Below are 17,217 nucleotides of genomic sequence, written 5' to 3'. Positions count from 1 at the left end.
TTCCTGAAAAAATGGTGCTTTGTACCTGTGATGGTTTTGTCTGGGATAGATTCAATTTCCTGCATAGTAGCTTTGTTTTGGGTCTGTGCTGGAGACAAATCTAAACTGATAACACAGGGATGTTTTCACTCTATTGCTGAGCAGCCCTTACACAGAGCCAAGACTTTTTCTGCTCCTCACACCATCCCACCAGTGAGTGGGCTGAGGATGCACAAGGAACCAGGAGAGGACACAGCCAGTGCTGCTGATCCCATCTGACTCAAGGGATAACCCACACGATCTGATGTCATGCTCAGCATATAAAGCTGGGGAAAAGGAAAGAAAGAGAACGGGAGGGGTGTCTGAATGATGTCATTTTGTCTTCCCAAGTAACCATTACATGTGATGGAGCCCTGTTTTCCTGAAGGTGGCTGAATACCTGCTTGTGATGGAGACTGAATGAATTCCTTGGTTTGCTCTGCTTGTGTGCACAGCTTTTGCTTTACCTGTTAAACTGCCTTTATTCTCAATCCATGTGTTTTCTCACTTTTACCCTTCAAATTCTATCCCCAGCCCCACGAGGGAGTGAGTGAGCAGCTGTGTGGGGCTTAGTTGATGGCTGGGGTTAAACCACAGCAGGACATATGTAGGCATCTGACTTTACGTAGCCAAGGAAATTTTCATGTAGCTGTAAAAGGTTCCTGTTAAATAGCTCCTTAGTGCTGAAAAATGGTCTGGATAATTTGTCAGGGATTTAGGAAAAATCCCAGAAATCCTCATTTTCAGTTTATGTGAGGTTTAGAAAGACTGGATTTGGCTTTTATCAGCTGCAGATATTTATATGATAGACATTTATGGTAAGGGGGCATGGACCATATCCTGAGGGTTTCTATAGATGATCATAACCAAGTTCACTGTGCTAAAGTCTCACTTGTGGCTTGTGACCTTATCATGGAGGGGTTGAGTAGGATGCAGAATCACTGTGCTCTTCAGTGTTTTGGGCTGATGGATGTGAGTGGACCTGTTCTAACATGATGAGACTCCATGCTCTTCCTTGTGCAATGGTTGCACATGCTAAAATAACTGCTGCCAGCAACACTGAGCTGGTTTTATCTGTTCTTCTCTTTGTAGGTGGTCAAGAGCTTCAGATTGAAATATCCCAGTTTTCCAGCTACCGAGATTCAGATATCAAGGTCCAAATTGGGGACTCATGGCCGCAGATCCAGGCACAGACAGACCATAGCGTCAATGTGATGCTTCCAGCCCTGGCTGCAGGATGGTACAATGTTTCCCTTACCATCAATGGTGTTGCTGTTGCTTCAAATGGGTATGTGAACATGTGTACTTTAAGATGCATTTCATTCTCCTTTCTATTTGGCATTTTAGGGTTAATCTGAAAAAGAAGGTAAGAGTTTTCACGAGTTCTGTACCTAACAGTGAAATTTGCAGTGTGGTATAAAATGATGAATAATTATCAAGGCATTTATTGATCTGTGTACCCCAAGTTGGCAAACTGCTAATGCAAGTCAATTAACTCCCCTTGGATCAGTAGGAGGCAGGAGAGAAACATTTTAGAAAAAACAGCTGATTTGATGAAAAATGCATATTCAGACAATCAAAGGTATTCACAGATTCAGGTCAAATGCAGATAAATTCCGCTGTAGGAAAACAGCGGAAGAAAAGAAACACTTTGTGAGAAAAACAAAAGCTAGTTTGAAAACCAAGAAAATGCTTTGTTTGGAGAATTTTTAAATGAAGCTATTTCTATTTCTTAAGGTGAAACATCAAGCTTAGATAAATGTATAAATGAATTAAAATGTGGGGAAAAACTGACCTGAAAGTGGGATGCAACAATACATTCACAAGCAATAGTTTTGCTTCTCAGCCATGCAATGCTCATCCATGGCAGTTGCTAGGAATGATCCTGAAGCAATGGTAGTGCAGAGAAGGGAGCTGCTTTTACTGCTCACAAACCACCCTAATCTGCTTGTTTCATTAATAAAATTCAGAAGGAGAAAACCTATGGTCAGTGGAACGACACGCAGGGATTACATCTGATACCGATAACTGATCTGTTGTCAGCATCATTACTTTGTCTCCAGGGACAGAGAGTGGAGGCAGATGGATCATATTAGGAGACAACTCTGATCTCTGGTGGGATGGATTGCAGGCTTGGGAAGGTCTAGATTGTCCTTTTTGAAAGGAGGGGGTGATGAGGAAAAATAGATGTAGGTGGGAGAGAAATGGAGCTTCACCTTTATCTGAGTGTGCTTCAGGTATGGTGGGAGAATGTAAGGAAGGAAGGCAGGTGGAATTTCTTCCATGCTCTTGCATCTTCTTTCTGTGGGCATAGCTACAGTGGGGTCTGTTTGGCAAAAAACTCCGGCATTCTTTCCTCCTTTGATGAGCAATTCAGATGCACCTCATGGACTAAATTTGTCCAACAGGCTGCCGCTTGATAAGAAGATGCTTGCAGTACATGTGGCTCAAATCATGTGCACAGATTTGGTTTGTGGTGTGGTCTTGTCACTGTGGCATTGAACAAAGAGAATGTGCCAGGTGGGTGTCTGGCCTTCCAACCTAGAAGGAGTTATAAGAGAGAACAGTACTGCAGCAGGGGAGAAACTTATATAGAAAACCCCTTAAATCTCCAAACCCCCTTTCTATGTTGCTTGTGTTTTTCAGGGTTGAGCCGTTAATCCAGTACCTGTCAGAGATCTTCAGCATAGAGCCATGTTGTGGCTCCTTTCTGGGTAAACAGCGTCGGTACACCTGCAGCCACTTATGGAGGTTAAAGGGATCAAGGGCACAGTTTTCCTGCAGGAATAAAAAGGGCATCCCATTTCACATCAGCTTAAATGAGGGTGTTTTAAATCTGTGACCCTTTATTATGCAGACATCAACTGGCAGACAGCAGCAGTCTGGAAATGTGGGATTCTAGTGAGCATCCCTCAATCTGGTTGGCTGGCTCAGGGCTCCCTGTGATTTCAATTTCATATCTTCAAGTGTTTGCTCATGTATCCTTGTATGCTCCTATTGGGAAAACAAAGTGTTCCCACACCTGACTCATCTGTGCGGTCTCTTTCAGTCATTACATCTCTATCTTTCAAGGCTTTCTATCTGAAAGTTAGGTGGCAAGCAGGGGACAAGTGTGGTTTGAAACAAACAATAATTTCAAGTGATCCCAAAGGAGACATTCCTTTTTGTTAAGTTCAAAAGAAAAAAAGTCATTTTTCAATGTTAACCTTAATAAAAAATGAAGTATTTATTAGTCTCATTCTGAGTTTTTAAACACTGGAAGTAAATTGCTTTTCAGAGTGAGATATTACTGAATGAAAAAGAAAAGTTTAACTTTAAATCTTAAAAATCATATTTGGTATAGTTAATTTATTTTTAAATAAAAAAAATAATTTAAATTGGGTGGGGGAGAGTTCAATCCCCTCAAAATGTAGTGATTTTTACATGAGCCCTTAGAAATGCTATTATAGAAGACAGAGAAATTCTTGTGATGCAACGTCAGGTCCTCCACAGATTGTTCTCCTAGGCTCGCAATACACTTAAAGATACAAAAACTCAGGGGCTTTGTGTTACATGATTGCTTCAATACTTTGTGAACTGCCCAAACCTTGAAAGATGAGAGTGGAGATAGAGCTTGGAAAGCAAAGCCTATAAGTTTTGAAGATTAAGCTATAGTAAAAAAAGACCAAAAAATAAATTACTGCATCCTTGTTTTCATATTTAAGGGTAAATTGAAGTTTAAATAAGAACCAACTAAAACTTTAGCTGTAGTTGTATGGATGGCTTAAGTTGACAGAGAAACTCATCACTGGAAAAATCACCAGTCCTACCCCCTCCATTATCTCTGCTCTTTTGTTGTCTATAACACTTGTGTGGCCATCTGGATCAAGGACTGGAGTTCACTCAAAAGGAACCCTGTTATAAACCAACTTGTTTTTCAGGCAGATCATGGGAAAAGGAAGGGCATGTGTTTAATGGATAAAGAGGTTGAAGCAAGACAGGGCCCTGGGAGTACTTGTACTGCAGACTAAAGGAAAATGGAGAGAGGTTTCAGCTGGGCTCTGGGATTGGAAGCATGGGATTAGGTTGAGAATGCTGGAGGGTTTACATTTTTATTATGTTACCTAAAATCCAGGCTGCTACTTCTTTGCTGCTGCCCTTATTCTCAGCACCCTGGGAGGAAATGCAGATACAGCTGTGCTGCAGCATGTAAATTCAGACACTGGGTTTCATGCTTATTCCAGATAATTAGCACCTACTCTCAGTGGCAAGGGTGGTAGCAGAGACTTCTAAGGCTCCTTCTCCTGCCAGTATGGAGAGGGATTACAATGACATGTTGTAAAACAACTGTGCTGGATCAGACCAAATAGAGCCTGTCTCCCAAGAGTGACCCAAATACAGGATGGCTTAGGAAGAGTATGAGTGGAGCAGTGTATGATGATATTTCTCTATAAATCTTCCAGCTTCCAGCACTAGGCACAAGAATAGCTTCATTTGGAGGCCATATCTTTGTGTCTAACTCTGCCTGAATTGCTTTTCCATCTGAATTATCCTATCAGTTTGCACTACCCTTTTGCTGTCACCTTCTGTGGCCTTAAATAGACACGCAGGTAATAAAAACACACAGGTAACCACAGGGGAAAGCAGACAGCCTGTGTTCTTCCAGCTCATGCATTGGGAGCCCTGGTCAGAGTCGCCTTTGACAGCGGAGGGGGAGCTACATTTCTCTTCCTTTTCCTGTTCTACCCATCTTAAATGGTGCAGACTGGGAGCATGTAAGTAAGAGAGGGTTTGAAGCTGGTTGTATTCATCAATGCATCAGCTTTTCTGGTCAATGAACTCCTCCAGGGCAAGTGACCATCAGTGCATGGCAAATCTGGTACTCTGTCTGAGCAGCCAGGCAGAACTGAATATTGAAGGAAGGTCTGGGGGTTTGACTTTTTGTTTGAAAGTAGTCATACCATATGCTGCTTCCATGTATGCAGCAGGACCAAACCACATCTAGCATCTCCCCACCTGCCTGTGCAGACCATCCCATTCCCTGAAGAGTTCATTCTCTGTGCGCTCTCATGGGGCTTCTCACAGAAGCTTCCTCCAGTTTCGTGGTGGCTTTCTAATGTCATTTACTGCCATGAAGGTCCCTGGCTATCTGATACCTTAGCCTCCTGTCCGCATAGGATTATCCTGATATGATTGCTATTATCTCTAGCTGTCTTGTTCTGAAAAAAGAACTTAATTTTTCCATTCATCTTGGCTAAGACTGTCTGCTGTGTTTATCAGCATTATCGTGGTTTGTGATTGTTCACCTTAGTTAATTCCTTTCCTGCATATAAAGTTCTTTCTTATTTTGTTTTACTCCTAGGTGGAACACTGCTCACAATCTCTGGGGTGGGCTTTAGCCAAAATCCTGCCCTGGTTTCTGTTTCAATGAACAGGAAAACCTGTAAGGTTACTCACTTAACAGAAGATACAATTTGGTGCCTGACCCCCTCAGCTGCTAATTTATCTAATGAAGATTCACAAGAAATCTCTGTCAGAGTAAACGTAGTCATCAGCAGTAGGTCAATTCAACACATTCTCTTTGCAAAAAGGACCACCACCTTTAATTACCAAAGAGCTTTGACTCCTCTGATTACTGCTGTTAAAATGGAAATCACAGAAAGCAGTCTGATGTTGAGCATCCAAGGGATAAACATCACTGGATCTGTTGCTAAGCTTGGACATAGTGAATGTGAACTTGAATTTCAACATGGCAATGAGTCTGCAATGTTTTATCAGTGCTCTTTGCCTCTGAACAGCCTGGAACCTGGGATTTTCCCTGTCCAAGTTATGCAGAGGCAGCTGGGATATGCTCGTGTAACAGCAAGGCTGCAGACTCTTAAAATAACTCCACAGATAATCTCCATATTCCCATCACAAGGATCAATCTGTGGTGGGATGTTACTCACTGTATCTGGTACTGCTTTAAAATCCAGGAGGAATTTGGTAGAGCTCAGCCTGCAGAGTAATTATTCCTGTGAGGTCCAGAACTCCGACCATAATGGCATTAGTTGCATTGTCCTTCCAGGGACCCTTCCTTTCCATTATCAGTGGCTGTCTGGGGCATCCTGGGTTCTTAATGTCACTGCAATTGTTAATGGCATCAGCAGTGTCTGCCTTGGAGACTGCACACTTCACCTTCATGAGCAGTGGACACCTCTTGTAGATTCGGTGACCTGGGAAACCAATGGGACATTCACATATGTGGTGATCAAAGGACAGAGGTTGGCATGGCCAAATGATAGGCCCATGGTACATGTGAATAACCAGGCTGTCTGCGAGGTAACTTTCTGGAATGAGACCAGCATCAAGTGCCAGATGGACTGCATTTCCCCAGGGGAGCACAACATTTCCGTATTCAACAGGAAAAGTGGACAAGCTTGCTTCAGAAAGGCAGCCCCTGTTCTTACCCTTCTGCCTCAAGTGCACCAGTTTTATCCACGAAACTTCAGTACCAATGGTGGAGGCCTGCTCACCTTAGCAGGCTTGGCACTGAAAGGAAAGAGAATGACTTCTGTTCTCATTGATCACCGCCCCTGCCTCATTCTCAGCATCACCTGTGCAGCTATCCAGTGTACAGTGCCCCCAGGTAACGGGAATAGGTCTTTGACTCTGAAAGTAGATGGCATCACCTATTACCTTGGAAGAATAAGTTACAATGAGGATTTTACCCCAGCTTTGCTTTCTCTTGCTGCAACTGGTCTCCTTTTAACCATGAGAGTATCACTGGTCACAGAGATGGACACCATCTATGTATTTGTTGGAGACTTTGCTTGTAGCAGTGTCACCATCACTAACTCTACTTTGCAGTGCTCTGCTCCTCTGCTCCCTGTTGGCCATTACAGTGTGCTGGGCCTGGATGTCCCCAGGGGCTGGGTTTCCTCCAACCTGACATTCACCTCTGAGCTGATGGTGACAGCTGTGCATCACAACTGGGGTAAGTCATGAAGGCTTGTTGCAGCTTCTCTATGGGGTGCAGTGTGAGGGACTGCAGCGAGTGGGGTTTTTTTTGCATGAACACAAAAATGATGAATTAAAAAGCATACCCTTGTTGACAGCTAGCTGTCAGCCTGTGTCTTAATTACCATTTTCTGTTCTTTTCCAAGGTGGTTTGAATGGAGGAGCAATTTACCTGCATGGAATTGGGTTTTCCCCAGGGAAGACTTTGGTCACAGTCTGTGGCACCGACTGTGGATTGTTGGGCAACACAACAATGACTGACCTGGCCTGCCTTGTCCCACGCCTACAAGGTCAGCTAAGACACAAAACCTGGCATTTTGTTAAAAATACTGCCTAAAACTCTATTTTGACCTGAAGGGGTGTGTGTGTCCATGTGTCTGTCCCAGTGTATCTCATCCAATGGGAATAAAAAGCAGCAGCAGCCCTGGAGAAAGGAGAAGAACCAACATAACATTGGCTTCAGGTTTTTGAGCTCAGTCCAAAGGCAACTGCTATCAGGGGGAGGTTTTGTGTCAATAGCCATGGGCTCTGGACTAGATCCACCATGTGCCTGTGGCCACACATGCTTTGTGTTTGTGGATGAGATGTGCACACAATGTCAGCAGGTCCTTGTGGCAGCTATTTCTCAGGAAAACAGTCTCGCATAAAATGTGAATGAGTGCTGTGGGCTTGTGTACACAAGAACCCCTTGGCCATCATGACTGTCTTAGTGAGCTGAGCTCCCTTAGAGGCCTTTCCTTCTGTGGCCCCATACATTTTGTGTTTTGGCTGCATGGTGGGACAGCTTCAGGGGGTAATGAGGTAGGAGGAAAAGGGTGAATGACTGTGAGGGTGAAAAATTTTGTACTATGACCAAGTTCATACCTTTGGGCAGCTGGAATGATGATTTAATTCCTTTGAGTGGGAAGACGGGATCATCCCTCTCCAGAGTGGATGCATTCTCCTTAAATGGAGAAAGGCAGCAGGGAATGTTGTAATGATCTCCAGCTTTCCCAGAGAGAGATAACTCTGCCTTGATTTTGGAGGAAACTCTTTGAAATGGGAATTTCCTGGAACAAGTTGTATTTCCTCCCTCTCCTACTGGCAGCACAGAATTAGACTCCTAAGATCTGCAAAAAGTAGGATTTAAGACTTTTAAATCTCACCCTGAGACATACACCCTTCTCCAAACCCTAAGCACCAAAGTACCTACCTTAGTGCTGCAGCATTCCAGCACTTGCTAGCATAACACTTTAGCACTTCCTAGCTCTGATGCTAGGAGAACATCCTGATCTCTACAGGAATGTTTGCTGTTCTGTGGTCATCCAGAGTTCCACCATTCAAGTCACCAAACTTCCATGGACTCTTCTTCTTTGTGGACCTGGAAGAAAGGTGACAGCAATGGTAAATTGCCAAGGTTTTGCTCAAATATGTGTGGAATATCTGTTTTCCAAATAGAATTTGACTAGATAGTTACTGAAAAAGCAGGCCAACGTGAAATATTGAGCAAGGGTTGGGACAAGAGGCATCCAGGGGTCCTTTTCAGTCTCAGTTGTACCAAAACTCTCAATTTGCTCATCGTTTTTAATGGTTCCTTTCCTCTTCCATAAGGAGTACTGAGAAAAATTGAGGGGGTTTTTAGATCCAACCACAAGCACTCAAAAGGAGGCACGAAGACGTTGTAAATTCTCAATTTTCCTTGTTTTAATTAAGATCCAGGCGCAGTCTACAAAACTGTGTTATTTTTTTTAAGCAAGAAAACACACATGGTACTGGAGTGCTGGAAGAAACCCAGAGCACAAAAAGGCGAAGTCTGGTTATTGTAGGAAGAATAGCAGAATAAAATGTAATCAAATTGGTTGAAACTGTGAAACATTAGTAACTGTGTTCAAAATTCACTGCGTGGCAGGCGGCAGAGGGAGCCTGGGGAAAAACCATTTCAGAGGCAGCACCACAATGCTTATTACCAACACTAGATGTCAGCAAGTGAATGCTGATTGCTGCCTGCTTTGCTGGCTGTTTAGGGAGAGAGGATGCTAAGGGTCATCAACCAAAGCTACACAGGCGCTCTGGTTTTGAGGCCAGTTACAAGACAACCTGTCTCTCCCCTGCTGTGATTTTTGCAGTGTGCAGCCTTGAAAATCTCATCAGTCGAGTTTTGTCAATGAAGTCTTTACAAGAAAACGTCCCTTTTTTTTTTTTTTTTTTTCCTTGCATTAAATTCCTTTGCAGGCAGCTTAAATCTGTGAGTGCTTGCCAGGCAGTTTGTACTCCCTAGGACACTTGTATTCAGTTTGTGCACATCTACACGTGGCATTGGTGATTCTGTATATAGAGCAAGATGCTTTCCAGGCAGTGATCCTCCTAATATTTAAGGGATTACACTCCCCACCTTTCAGGGTGTGAGTGGACTGATTAAGTGCAGTTAGTCCAGTCTCACCTCATGGTCTACATGGTGCTACGTGCCTGGGGAAGTTTGCCACATGGCATTCACACATTCAGTGCTCAGACCTTCCTTTCACAACCCCATCTCCATGGGAGAGGTGGTGAAGAGTTTGGGGATGCAGAACCATGAGCTGTGAAGGAGATGGGTGGAGAGATGCATCTGTGGTGCCTCAGGGCCCCTTGATGCAGAGGCTGGTGCGCCCAGGTTGCATTCTTATCTGACATTTCCCCCTGCTGCTCATGGACCAGGTGATGAGAAGTGAAGAGTTTAAGCTGTGTTTCTTCTGTTACAGTACACTGGTGAAGCAGAAACACCTCCCCTCCAGCAGTGCATGATGTCAGGTGGCATCTTACTGCCCTGGGGTTTCATTCCAGTGCTAGGTCATGTTGTGTCTGACCTGATTAAAATGTTCCTGTGGGAATCCCCAGCCGGTCCATCTAGCTTACACGTGATCAGATCAGCAGGGCAAGGCTCTACAGGTGGGAAATATGACTTCTTTCCCTTTTAAAAGGCAGTTTTCTAAGGCACAAGGTGTGTGTTGGTCTCAGTAGGATTCATCCATAAACCTCCCTTACAGGGTCTTCCTTAGGAGTGGGTGTTGCAGCAAAGTTCTGGTTCGATCATTGGCAGGAGCTGGGCACACTGAGTGCTGGAACATGCTCAATCCATGCATGCCTAGACTCTTTAATGAACACTTTTCTGGAAGATGTAGGAAAATCAAATCACAGCAGAAGTAAATTTGAGTTTCACCTTTAAAGCTGAAGAAAATTAACAAAATTAAATGAAGCTAACAAAACCACACTCCTGGCAAGGAAAATAAAACCAAACAAAAAAATAGCTCAAACACAAACACAAGTCTTTAAAGGTCTGTTAAAGACATACTGGATTGATCCTGAGAGCTCTCCTGTTGTCTTGTTCTTGCTTTCTTATTCATGTCGCAGTGCTTTTGATGAATGCAAATACAACTATAGTTCTGTTCAGCTCAGGTTACATTTACAGAGCACGTGGTTAAAGTCTGTGGGATTGAATTGTGCTTGTGTGAAAGATGGGGAGACTGGCAGGAAGCTTAAGGCAGGTGAGAAAATAACTGAATATTCCTAATAGATAATATTAGGGTAGGTACCATATATGAGTTTTCACAGTAAGCCAGTATCTGACATTATCTGTTTGATATCCGGGTGAGGGTAAATAAGGCACCTTTAAAAAGGGGTGACTTGATAAGAAGATCCATCAGGGAAAAAGCTGAGATTGATTTGTCTGGTTGCACTGAAGTGCTTAGAATAACAGGTCTGGTTTTAGGGTCTTAATGTAACAGCTCCTGGGATCTTTGTTAGCAAGTCCTGGACTGGACCTGCTATTAGCCAGATTACATTGGTAAAACTGGATGTTTAGGGAAGAGGATTTAGATTAAAGGCCAGAAATGTAATGAAGCTCAATGAAGTTTAAAAGGAAGAGAGGCGTGGCTTGGTGGAGCTCTTTGCATGGGGCTAGAGAAAAGAGGAATGAATTTTGATGGCAGCAATGCAGATATAACAAGGAGAAGCACTGGGCTAGGACCCAGGGGAGCTACAGTCAGGTAAATGGGGTGATTTGTACAAGCAAACAAAGAAGAAATGAAGAGGATGTTGCAATGGAGACCTCAATAGAAGCCAGGGCCTGTGATGTTTGCTGTGGAGATAAAACCAAAGGATCCGAATGGTCCCTTCTCTCTTTTAAATCCAGAAATAAAATTGAGAAAGAGAGAAAAAGAAAAAAAAGCATGTCAAATACATGGCAGGCATGTTCTGACAGTGATATCCATCGAGTGCTGGAATAGATGCAAAGTCACCTCTTAGGACTTCTGAAGCTTGGTTGTGCAAAATGAATGTCTCCCAGGAAGTAATTCTTCTTAGGCAGAGGTTGGACTTGATGACCTTAGCAGGTCTCTTTATACCTCTCTCCATCCACCTTTTGTTTTTTAACCTTTGTCTTCTCTGCTAAGCCCATGTTGAGTTTATGTTCTCTAGTGCATTTTGTGAGTAGTGGATTACTGGGGATGCGTGATTTGGCACCAGGACTCCTTGGGCAGTTGTTCAATCAATCTGCAGCTGCCCTTGGAACTCCTGAAGGTTTTAGCCTCATCACATGTCCAGCAGTTGTTATGAAACAGCCACCCAGAAAAAAAAGCCCTTCTGCTGAACAGCCCAGGATCCTGGCTTGAAACAGACTATCCCTCAAAGACAGGGTTGGGGGCAGTCAGTCCTTAATCCATTGCCAACATGCAGAGAATTGGCTGCCGTTGTGTCTGATCTCAAAAGAGAAGCTGTAACGGGATGAATGCATTCATCTCAGTGATGGGATTGTATTACACTTGATTAGCAGGTTTTATCTTTATAGGGAATGTAAAACATAAAAAAAGCTTTATTCTGGGGCTTGAACACTAACCAATTAAGCAGGAAGAAGAATTGTGTCCTAGAACAGATAGAACATCCTCTTAGAACATACTGAGTGTGTTGTAATCTTTAGTTGATATTTTTGTTGCTGTTGTGGCAGAAGATAATGCCACCAATAATACTTGCACTTAATGGTGAGAAGAAGTGGGATGAAAAGCCAAGACTTCCCCCTACCTGAGAAAAATATTAAACTGGGAACAGGGAATAGGAGGACCTTGGAGATCCCTAAAGAAGCAATGAGAACGGCATGTCTCCTTGAAGAGTAGTATCTCCATCAGATGGAAAGGAGCTGTAGAGTGTGGAGATGAGACCCCTCCTTCCTTCCCCCTGAGAGAGCAAAAGCAGTCCTAGGTTTGATTCTGAAAATCATCTACATGTATATAAGCAGACAGGTGTACAGATTAAGCAGGGTTTTCTTGGATTTTACTTCTACCTATCTCTCTACAACCCTTTGTAATCATATTCTTTAGCTTTGATTTTATAATCAGTCCCTTTGTTTGCCTGGTCTGAGTTAAAAATTATTTCAGCAGTTGGCAGAATACAAGGCCTCCTGTTCCTACAGACATGATAACATTAAAATGAGGGCATTGGACCACATTAGAAGTGCCTGATTTCCATGTGACGCTCCAGAAGTATCCAAAGAGACAGGCTATTCTTCTGCTGGTCTCTAAGAGCTTCGCTGGAAATAATTTCTGGTGACCTACATTAGCCAGGCTAGTTCTTTGACAGCAGCAAGGTATCAAGGAAAATATTCATGTCTTGAGATTCTGGGATAAATTTCTAACATTCATATTAAAATAAGGCTCAGCTGTTTCTCTACACAGGAAAACCGTGACATGCTCTTTTCAAGACCACAAATTAAACCAAAGCCTCTTTGGGTTAGCTTACAGCAACCTGCTGTTTTTTCTTAAACTATGCAATGTCAATTTAATCTTCCTTTGACTACCCACTTTCAGAGAGTGGTCAAACGCTGGAACAGGCTTCCTAGAGAGGTGGTCAATGCCCTAAGCCTGTCACTGTTAAAGGCGTTTGGCCAATGCCCTTAAAAGTATGGCTTAACTTTTGGTTAACCCTGAAGTGGTTGGACTAGATGGTTATGGTAGATCCCTTCCAACTGAAAATATTCTGTTCCTTTCCATATGTGTGTTAGTATTGCTCTAGTTGATTATTCATCTAAGGTAGCTTCTTATGCTTCATTACAACATCTGAGCTTATTACAGTCTTTCATGTCACCAGTAGAATAGAAAATTAAAGCAGAAAGAGCTGTTATACCCTATTACAAATTTTTCTGTCTGCAGAAAAGTTGTGGGTTTGTGGAGGAAGGAAAGGGCAGTGCCATCACTGCTTGAATGTCCTTCATCCTTACTAGTTTTGAGAAATTCTCAAAAAAAACGAAGCATACATGCCCCTCTCTTTCGGAGAGTCCTATAATGATTTGGTTCTGCTGTGGGTTGTTGCAATAGCAAGTTATTTGTAGTACTTGGTTGTCTTAGGTGACAAGCATTTCCAGAACTCATATATCTAACACAACTTAGAATGCCCTTGGAATGGTAGCCTGTCCTCAAGGAAGAAGCAAGGCTTCTGTGGGAACAATAGAATACCTGAGGTGGCTCTAGGTGTAATTTCTGGGCAATAAAAGCAAAATATACGCATGGTGGCATCATTCCTTTAGGCTTCTCTATTACTTCTGTCTTTCATATTTATATGTCAGTCTTCAAGGCAGGGATTGTGTTTGGCTGTGTTTGAATGGATCCTGAGCAATAGAATTGTCACTGGATTTGGGGAGGGAAAAGGATTAAGCATACTCTGAAATCTTTGAGGATGTGGTAACTTTTTACTTATGCTAAATCCAGAGAAGAAAAAATACAGAAAAAATATGAACTTTCTCTCCAAAGTTCAGAGCAGATGAAATACTAGGTTTTAACATTTAAAAAAACCACCTTAAACATTAAAGTTATAAACTTTTCAGAAATACCGTATATGAATTAATAATTTTTAGCAAAAAAATACTACATCTTTTAACATAGGAAATAAAGCATTTTCATATTTTTACCATTTCAAAAACCGTTTTCTTAGTTCCATTCCTTAGAAACTAAGACATTCATTGACAATGACACTTTCCAAGCAAACAAGGTATCTTTTGAGAAACTAGAACCAAAAAAAGCTAACAACAAAAATATATCTTTTCTTGATAAATTCTTGTTGATTTGATTTATGATACTTGAGGGACACGTTGGATACTATGGTGCATATTGTGATACTGTCCACAGAGCTTTCCAGGAGTTCAATACAACTATTTTATTAGTTCAGGATTAATGAAAATTTTCCAAATGTCTTTACATGTTCAGGGTTTTGAGAGAAGCAGTTTTGATCTCTGGCATGGTTTAATGCTTAAAGTATTCCTGTTTTAAATTATTAAAACCAAACATTTAAACTGAGCTGAACTTCAGTGACAGTTCATATATATTTTTTGTCTGGGTTTTGAATAAGAAAATCTCGTTTATTTTCACACCACTTGCTCCTTGAATACACCTCAAAGCAAAGCAGCTGCTCCCATTACACTTCCTACCACATCCATGGAGTCAAAGTTGAACTAACTCTCTAGTCACACTCAGGTACAAAGCAAGGTGGGGAGATCCCACTTCCCACAACTTCTCGAGAATCCCTCCAAGATGTGGCAATGTTTTCATAAAGCCTGTTTTTGTATTTCAAAGTTGTCATAGATGTTGTCACATCTCCCTTTAACAGATGTGTGCCTTATGCCTGATCTGTAAACCACATTCTATCTTCCCCATAAGAAATGTCCATACTCATACTGTATCACGGATGTCACCTCCTTCTAAACACAACAATTTGATCCCAAAGGCCATCCTGATGCTGAATGCACAAGGGAGGTTATATGCTTGTTCAGACTAAGCAAAAGGCTGAAGGAGTTGCATGGATACCTACTCATCCCCCAAAATGATGCACCAAAAGAAGGTTTGGAACATGCACATCAGAAATCTACAATGACAACTGTTACTGCTAAAATATGCTTAATATCAGTGGTGTGTAGGCTGCTTTGGGTTATTTTTTTTCTCTCTTCTCTTTGCAGCTTCTTTGGCTGTTCTCTGTGGCTTGACACATTCTTCTGTCGACTGCCAAGAAGATAGAGCCACTTTTATTGAATGTGATGTCCAAGTCACAGTAGGTTCCTATCACCAGAGAGAATCTGTGTCTTACCTGTATGTCTGTGAGGACAGCCCACCTCAGTGGCATCAGAAGGATGTCAACCCACCCCAGAGGCATTTTGCTGGACTCTTTATCAGGTTAGTGCTTTGTCTCTCCAACAGCAGAATGGGCCCATCCATGAATAACATCCCCAGGATGGCATTCCACCTTTTGCAGAATTGGCCTCTGCCAAATGATGGACTGAACAAACAGATTTCTGATCCTTAGGTTGATGTCAATAGAGCAATTTAGCCTTGAGACCACTAGAGAGCTCCGCTGGGTTGTGAAATTAATTCTTTGTGTCTATCAAAGCATCTCTAGTCCTCCCCCCTCCTTCCATTTCCTCTTTTTAAAGTGTTTGAGAGACATCAGAAAACCCATCTTGTAAACAGCCTGCTTTGTTCCTTCTTAGGTTTTAATATTTATCTTCTGATCCAAAGCAACATCTGGTGGATGCCAATGGGGAAAAAGATTAGGCATTATGGAAAGCAGAAGTTTTTGTTGGTTGGGTTTGATTTTTTTTTTACCCCTTTCTCGCATCCCCCCTTCCTCTCTCCAGGCATTTTCATGAGCAAAAAGTCGCAGAGAAAATTCAGCAGGCTGTACGATATATTTACTCAGCAAGGGTGCTCAGGCATTTACTTATGCAAGGCTTAGGCTTTACAAATCCAAGGTCAAGTTGCCAGGAATATAAATTGGTACTGTTGCCTTTAATAGGTTGGTGAGGGTATATACCTGCAGAGCATCTACTTCCAAGATTCAGAGGGAGGTCTGAATTAAGGAATAGGTGAACAAAACTTTCCAAAGAATACTAAACAAACAGAGAATTAGAATATCTCTGTAATGTTTTGCCCATGATTTGCTGTATATGGTAAAACCTTTCCTGGCTGGTGCATGATGTTGCATTCCAGGTCTTTCAATTGAGTTGCAGAGATTTGGTCCTCATCCATAGCTGGTCCTTATGTCACAGCTGGTGTTGCGAGTAACAAAAAGTAGTTCTGGATACTTTGTATTGAAGGAAGAAAAACAATTAACATATACTGAACAAAGACAGCAAGGCATGAGTAACACAGTTATTTAAACTTGTTAAAAAAAAAAAAAGGACCAAAGAAACCCCAAACTTTTGTTATGAAATATATATATACACACAGTTATATATATACACACATACATATATATATATTTATATATACACATAGTTACAGCATCTACCTTTCAGCCTATCATATCCTTTTCACAAGCTTTTTTAGTTTGACCTGGGATCCATAAAGATGAACATCTTAAGAATTATCAAGTTCTTGTCAGGTTTGAGAAAATCTGTGTTAGGCAGAAAGTAATTGTTTTCCTGTTGATGGAGAGGAAGGCAGAGTTCTGCCCTGATCTGCTGTTTGCTAGCAAACTGTAGGCCAGACAGCATAACAAGGTGCTTGGTGACTGTCATGGTTTAAACCTAGCCAGACAGCTCATTCACTCACTCCCAGTGAGTGGTGCTGGGCTGGAAGCAATAGAGGCCCGTGTGTCCCCCCCCGCGGGGGTCTCCACTTTCCCACTACTGGAGAATGGGGAGGAGAATCGAAAGAGTGCAACTCCCACGGGTTGAGACAAGAACAGTCCAGCAACCAATGTACAACTCAAATCACCACCGCTACCACCAACAACAACAATGATAAGAGAAAATAGCAAGGGAAGAAAATATGATAACACCCGCCGAAAAACAAGTCAGACCCAGAAGACCCCGTGTCCTTTCGGGTAACTCCCAGTTATCCCTCCAGGCATGACGTGCTGTGGTATGGAATGCCTCTTTGGCTAGCTTGGGTCAGGTGTCCTGTCTCTGCTTCCTCCTGGCTTCCCCTCCTCCCTGGCAGAGCATGAGCCTCACAAAGTCCTTGGTCAGGGTAAACATCACTTATCAACAACTGAAATCATTGGTATTATCAGCACTGTTCCCAGGCTGAAAGTCAAAACACAGCACTGCACCAGCTACCAAGAAGGAGAAAAATTGACTGCTACTGCTGAACCCAGGACAGTGACACCAGCATGGCTTCACTAAGGGGAAATCCTGCCTGACCAATTTGGTGGCCTTCTATGATGGGGCTACAGAACTGATGAACAGGGGTAGAGCAGTTGATGTCATCTACCTGGACTTGTGCAAAG

At 42.4% G+C, this 17,217-nt stretch overlaps 1 protein-coding gene across 9 annotated transcripts in view; it reads left to right on the top strand.

Moving 5' to 3' along the window:
• The window catches only part of PKHD1 (PKHD1 ciliary IPT domain containing fibrocystin/polyductin), a 250,411-nt gene that overhangs the window by 42,992 nt on the left and 190,202 nt on the right, over window positions 1–17,217 (top strand). For all 9 annotated transcript variants that reach the window (XR_009968457.1, XM_062638531.1, XM_062638533.1 and 6 more), the window contains exons 30-34: window positions 1,111–1,306; window positions 2,665–2,732; window positions 5,360–6,973; window positions 7,143–7,286; window positions 14,948–15,161. Coding sequence is in view for 8 of the 9 variants with exons in the window: in XM_062638531.1 (XP_062494515.1) it covers window positions 1,111–1,306; window positions 2,665–2,732; window positions 5,360–6,973; window positions 7,143–7,286; window positions 14,948–15,161 (2,236 nt within the window). In the remaining variant the exon portion in view is untranslated. The remainder of the gene's footprint in view (window positions 1–1,110; window positions 1,307–2,664; window positions 2,733–5,359; window positions 6,974–7,142; window positions 7,287–14,947; window positions 15,162–17,217) is intronic.

This window comes from Pezoporus occidentalis, unplaced genomic scaffold (genome assembly GCF_034315485.1).
Source record: "Pezoporus occidentalis ecotype Australia unplaced genomic scaffold, CSIRO_AGI_Poc_V1 ctg57, whole genome shotgun sequence".
Taxonomy (NCBI): domain Eukaryota; kingdom Metazoa; phylum Chordata; class Aves; order Psittaciformes; family Psittacidae; genus Pezoporus; species Pezoporus occidentalis.
This window is presented reverse-complemented; position numbering and strand designations above follow the sequence as displayed.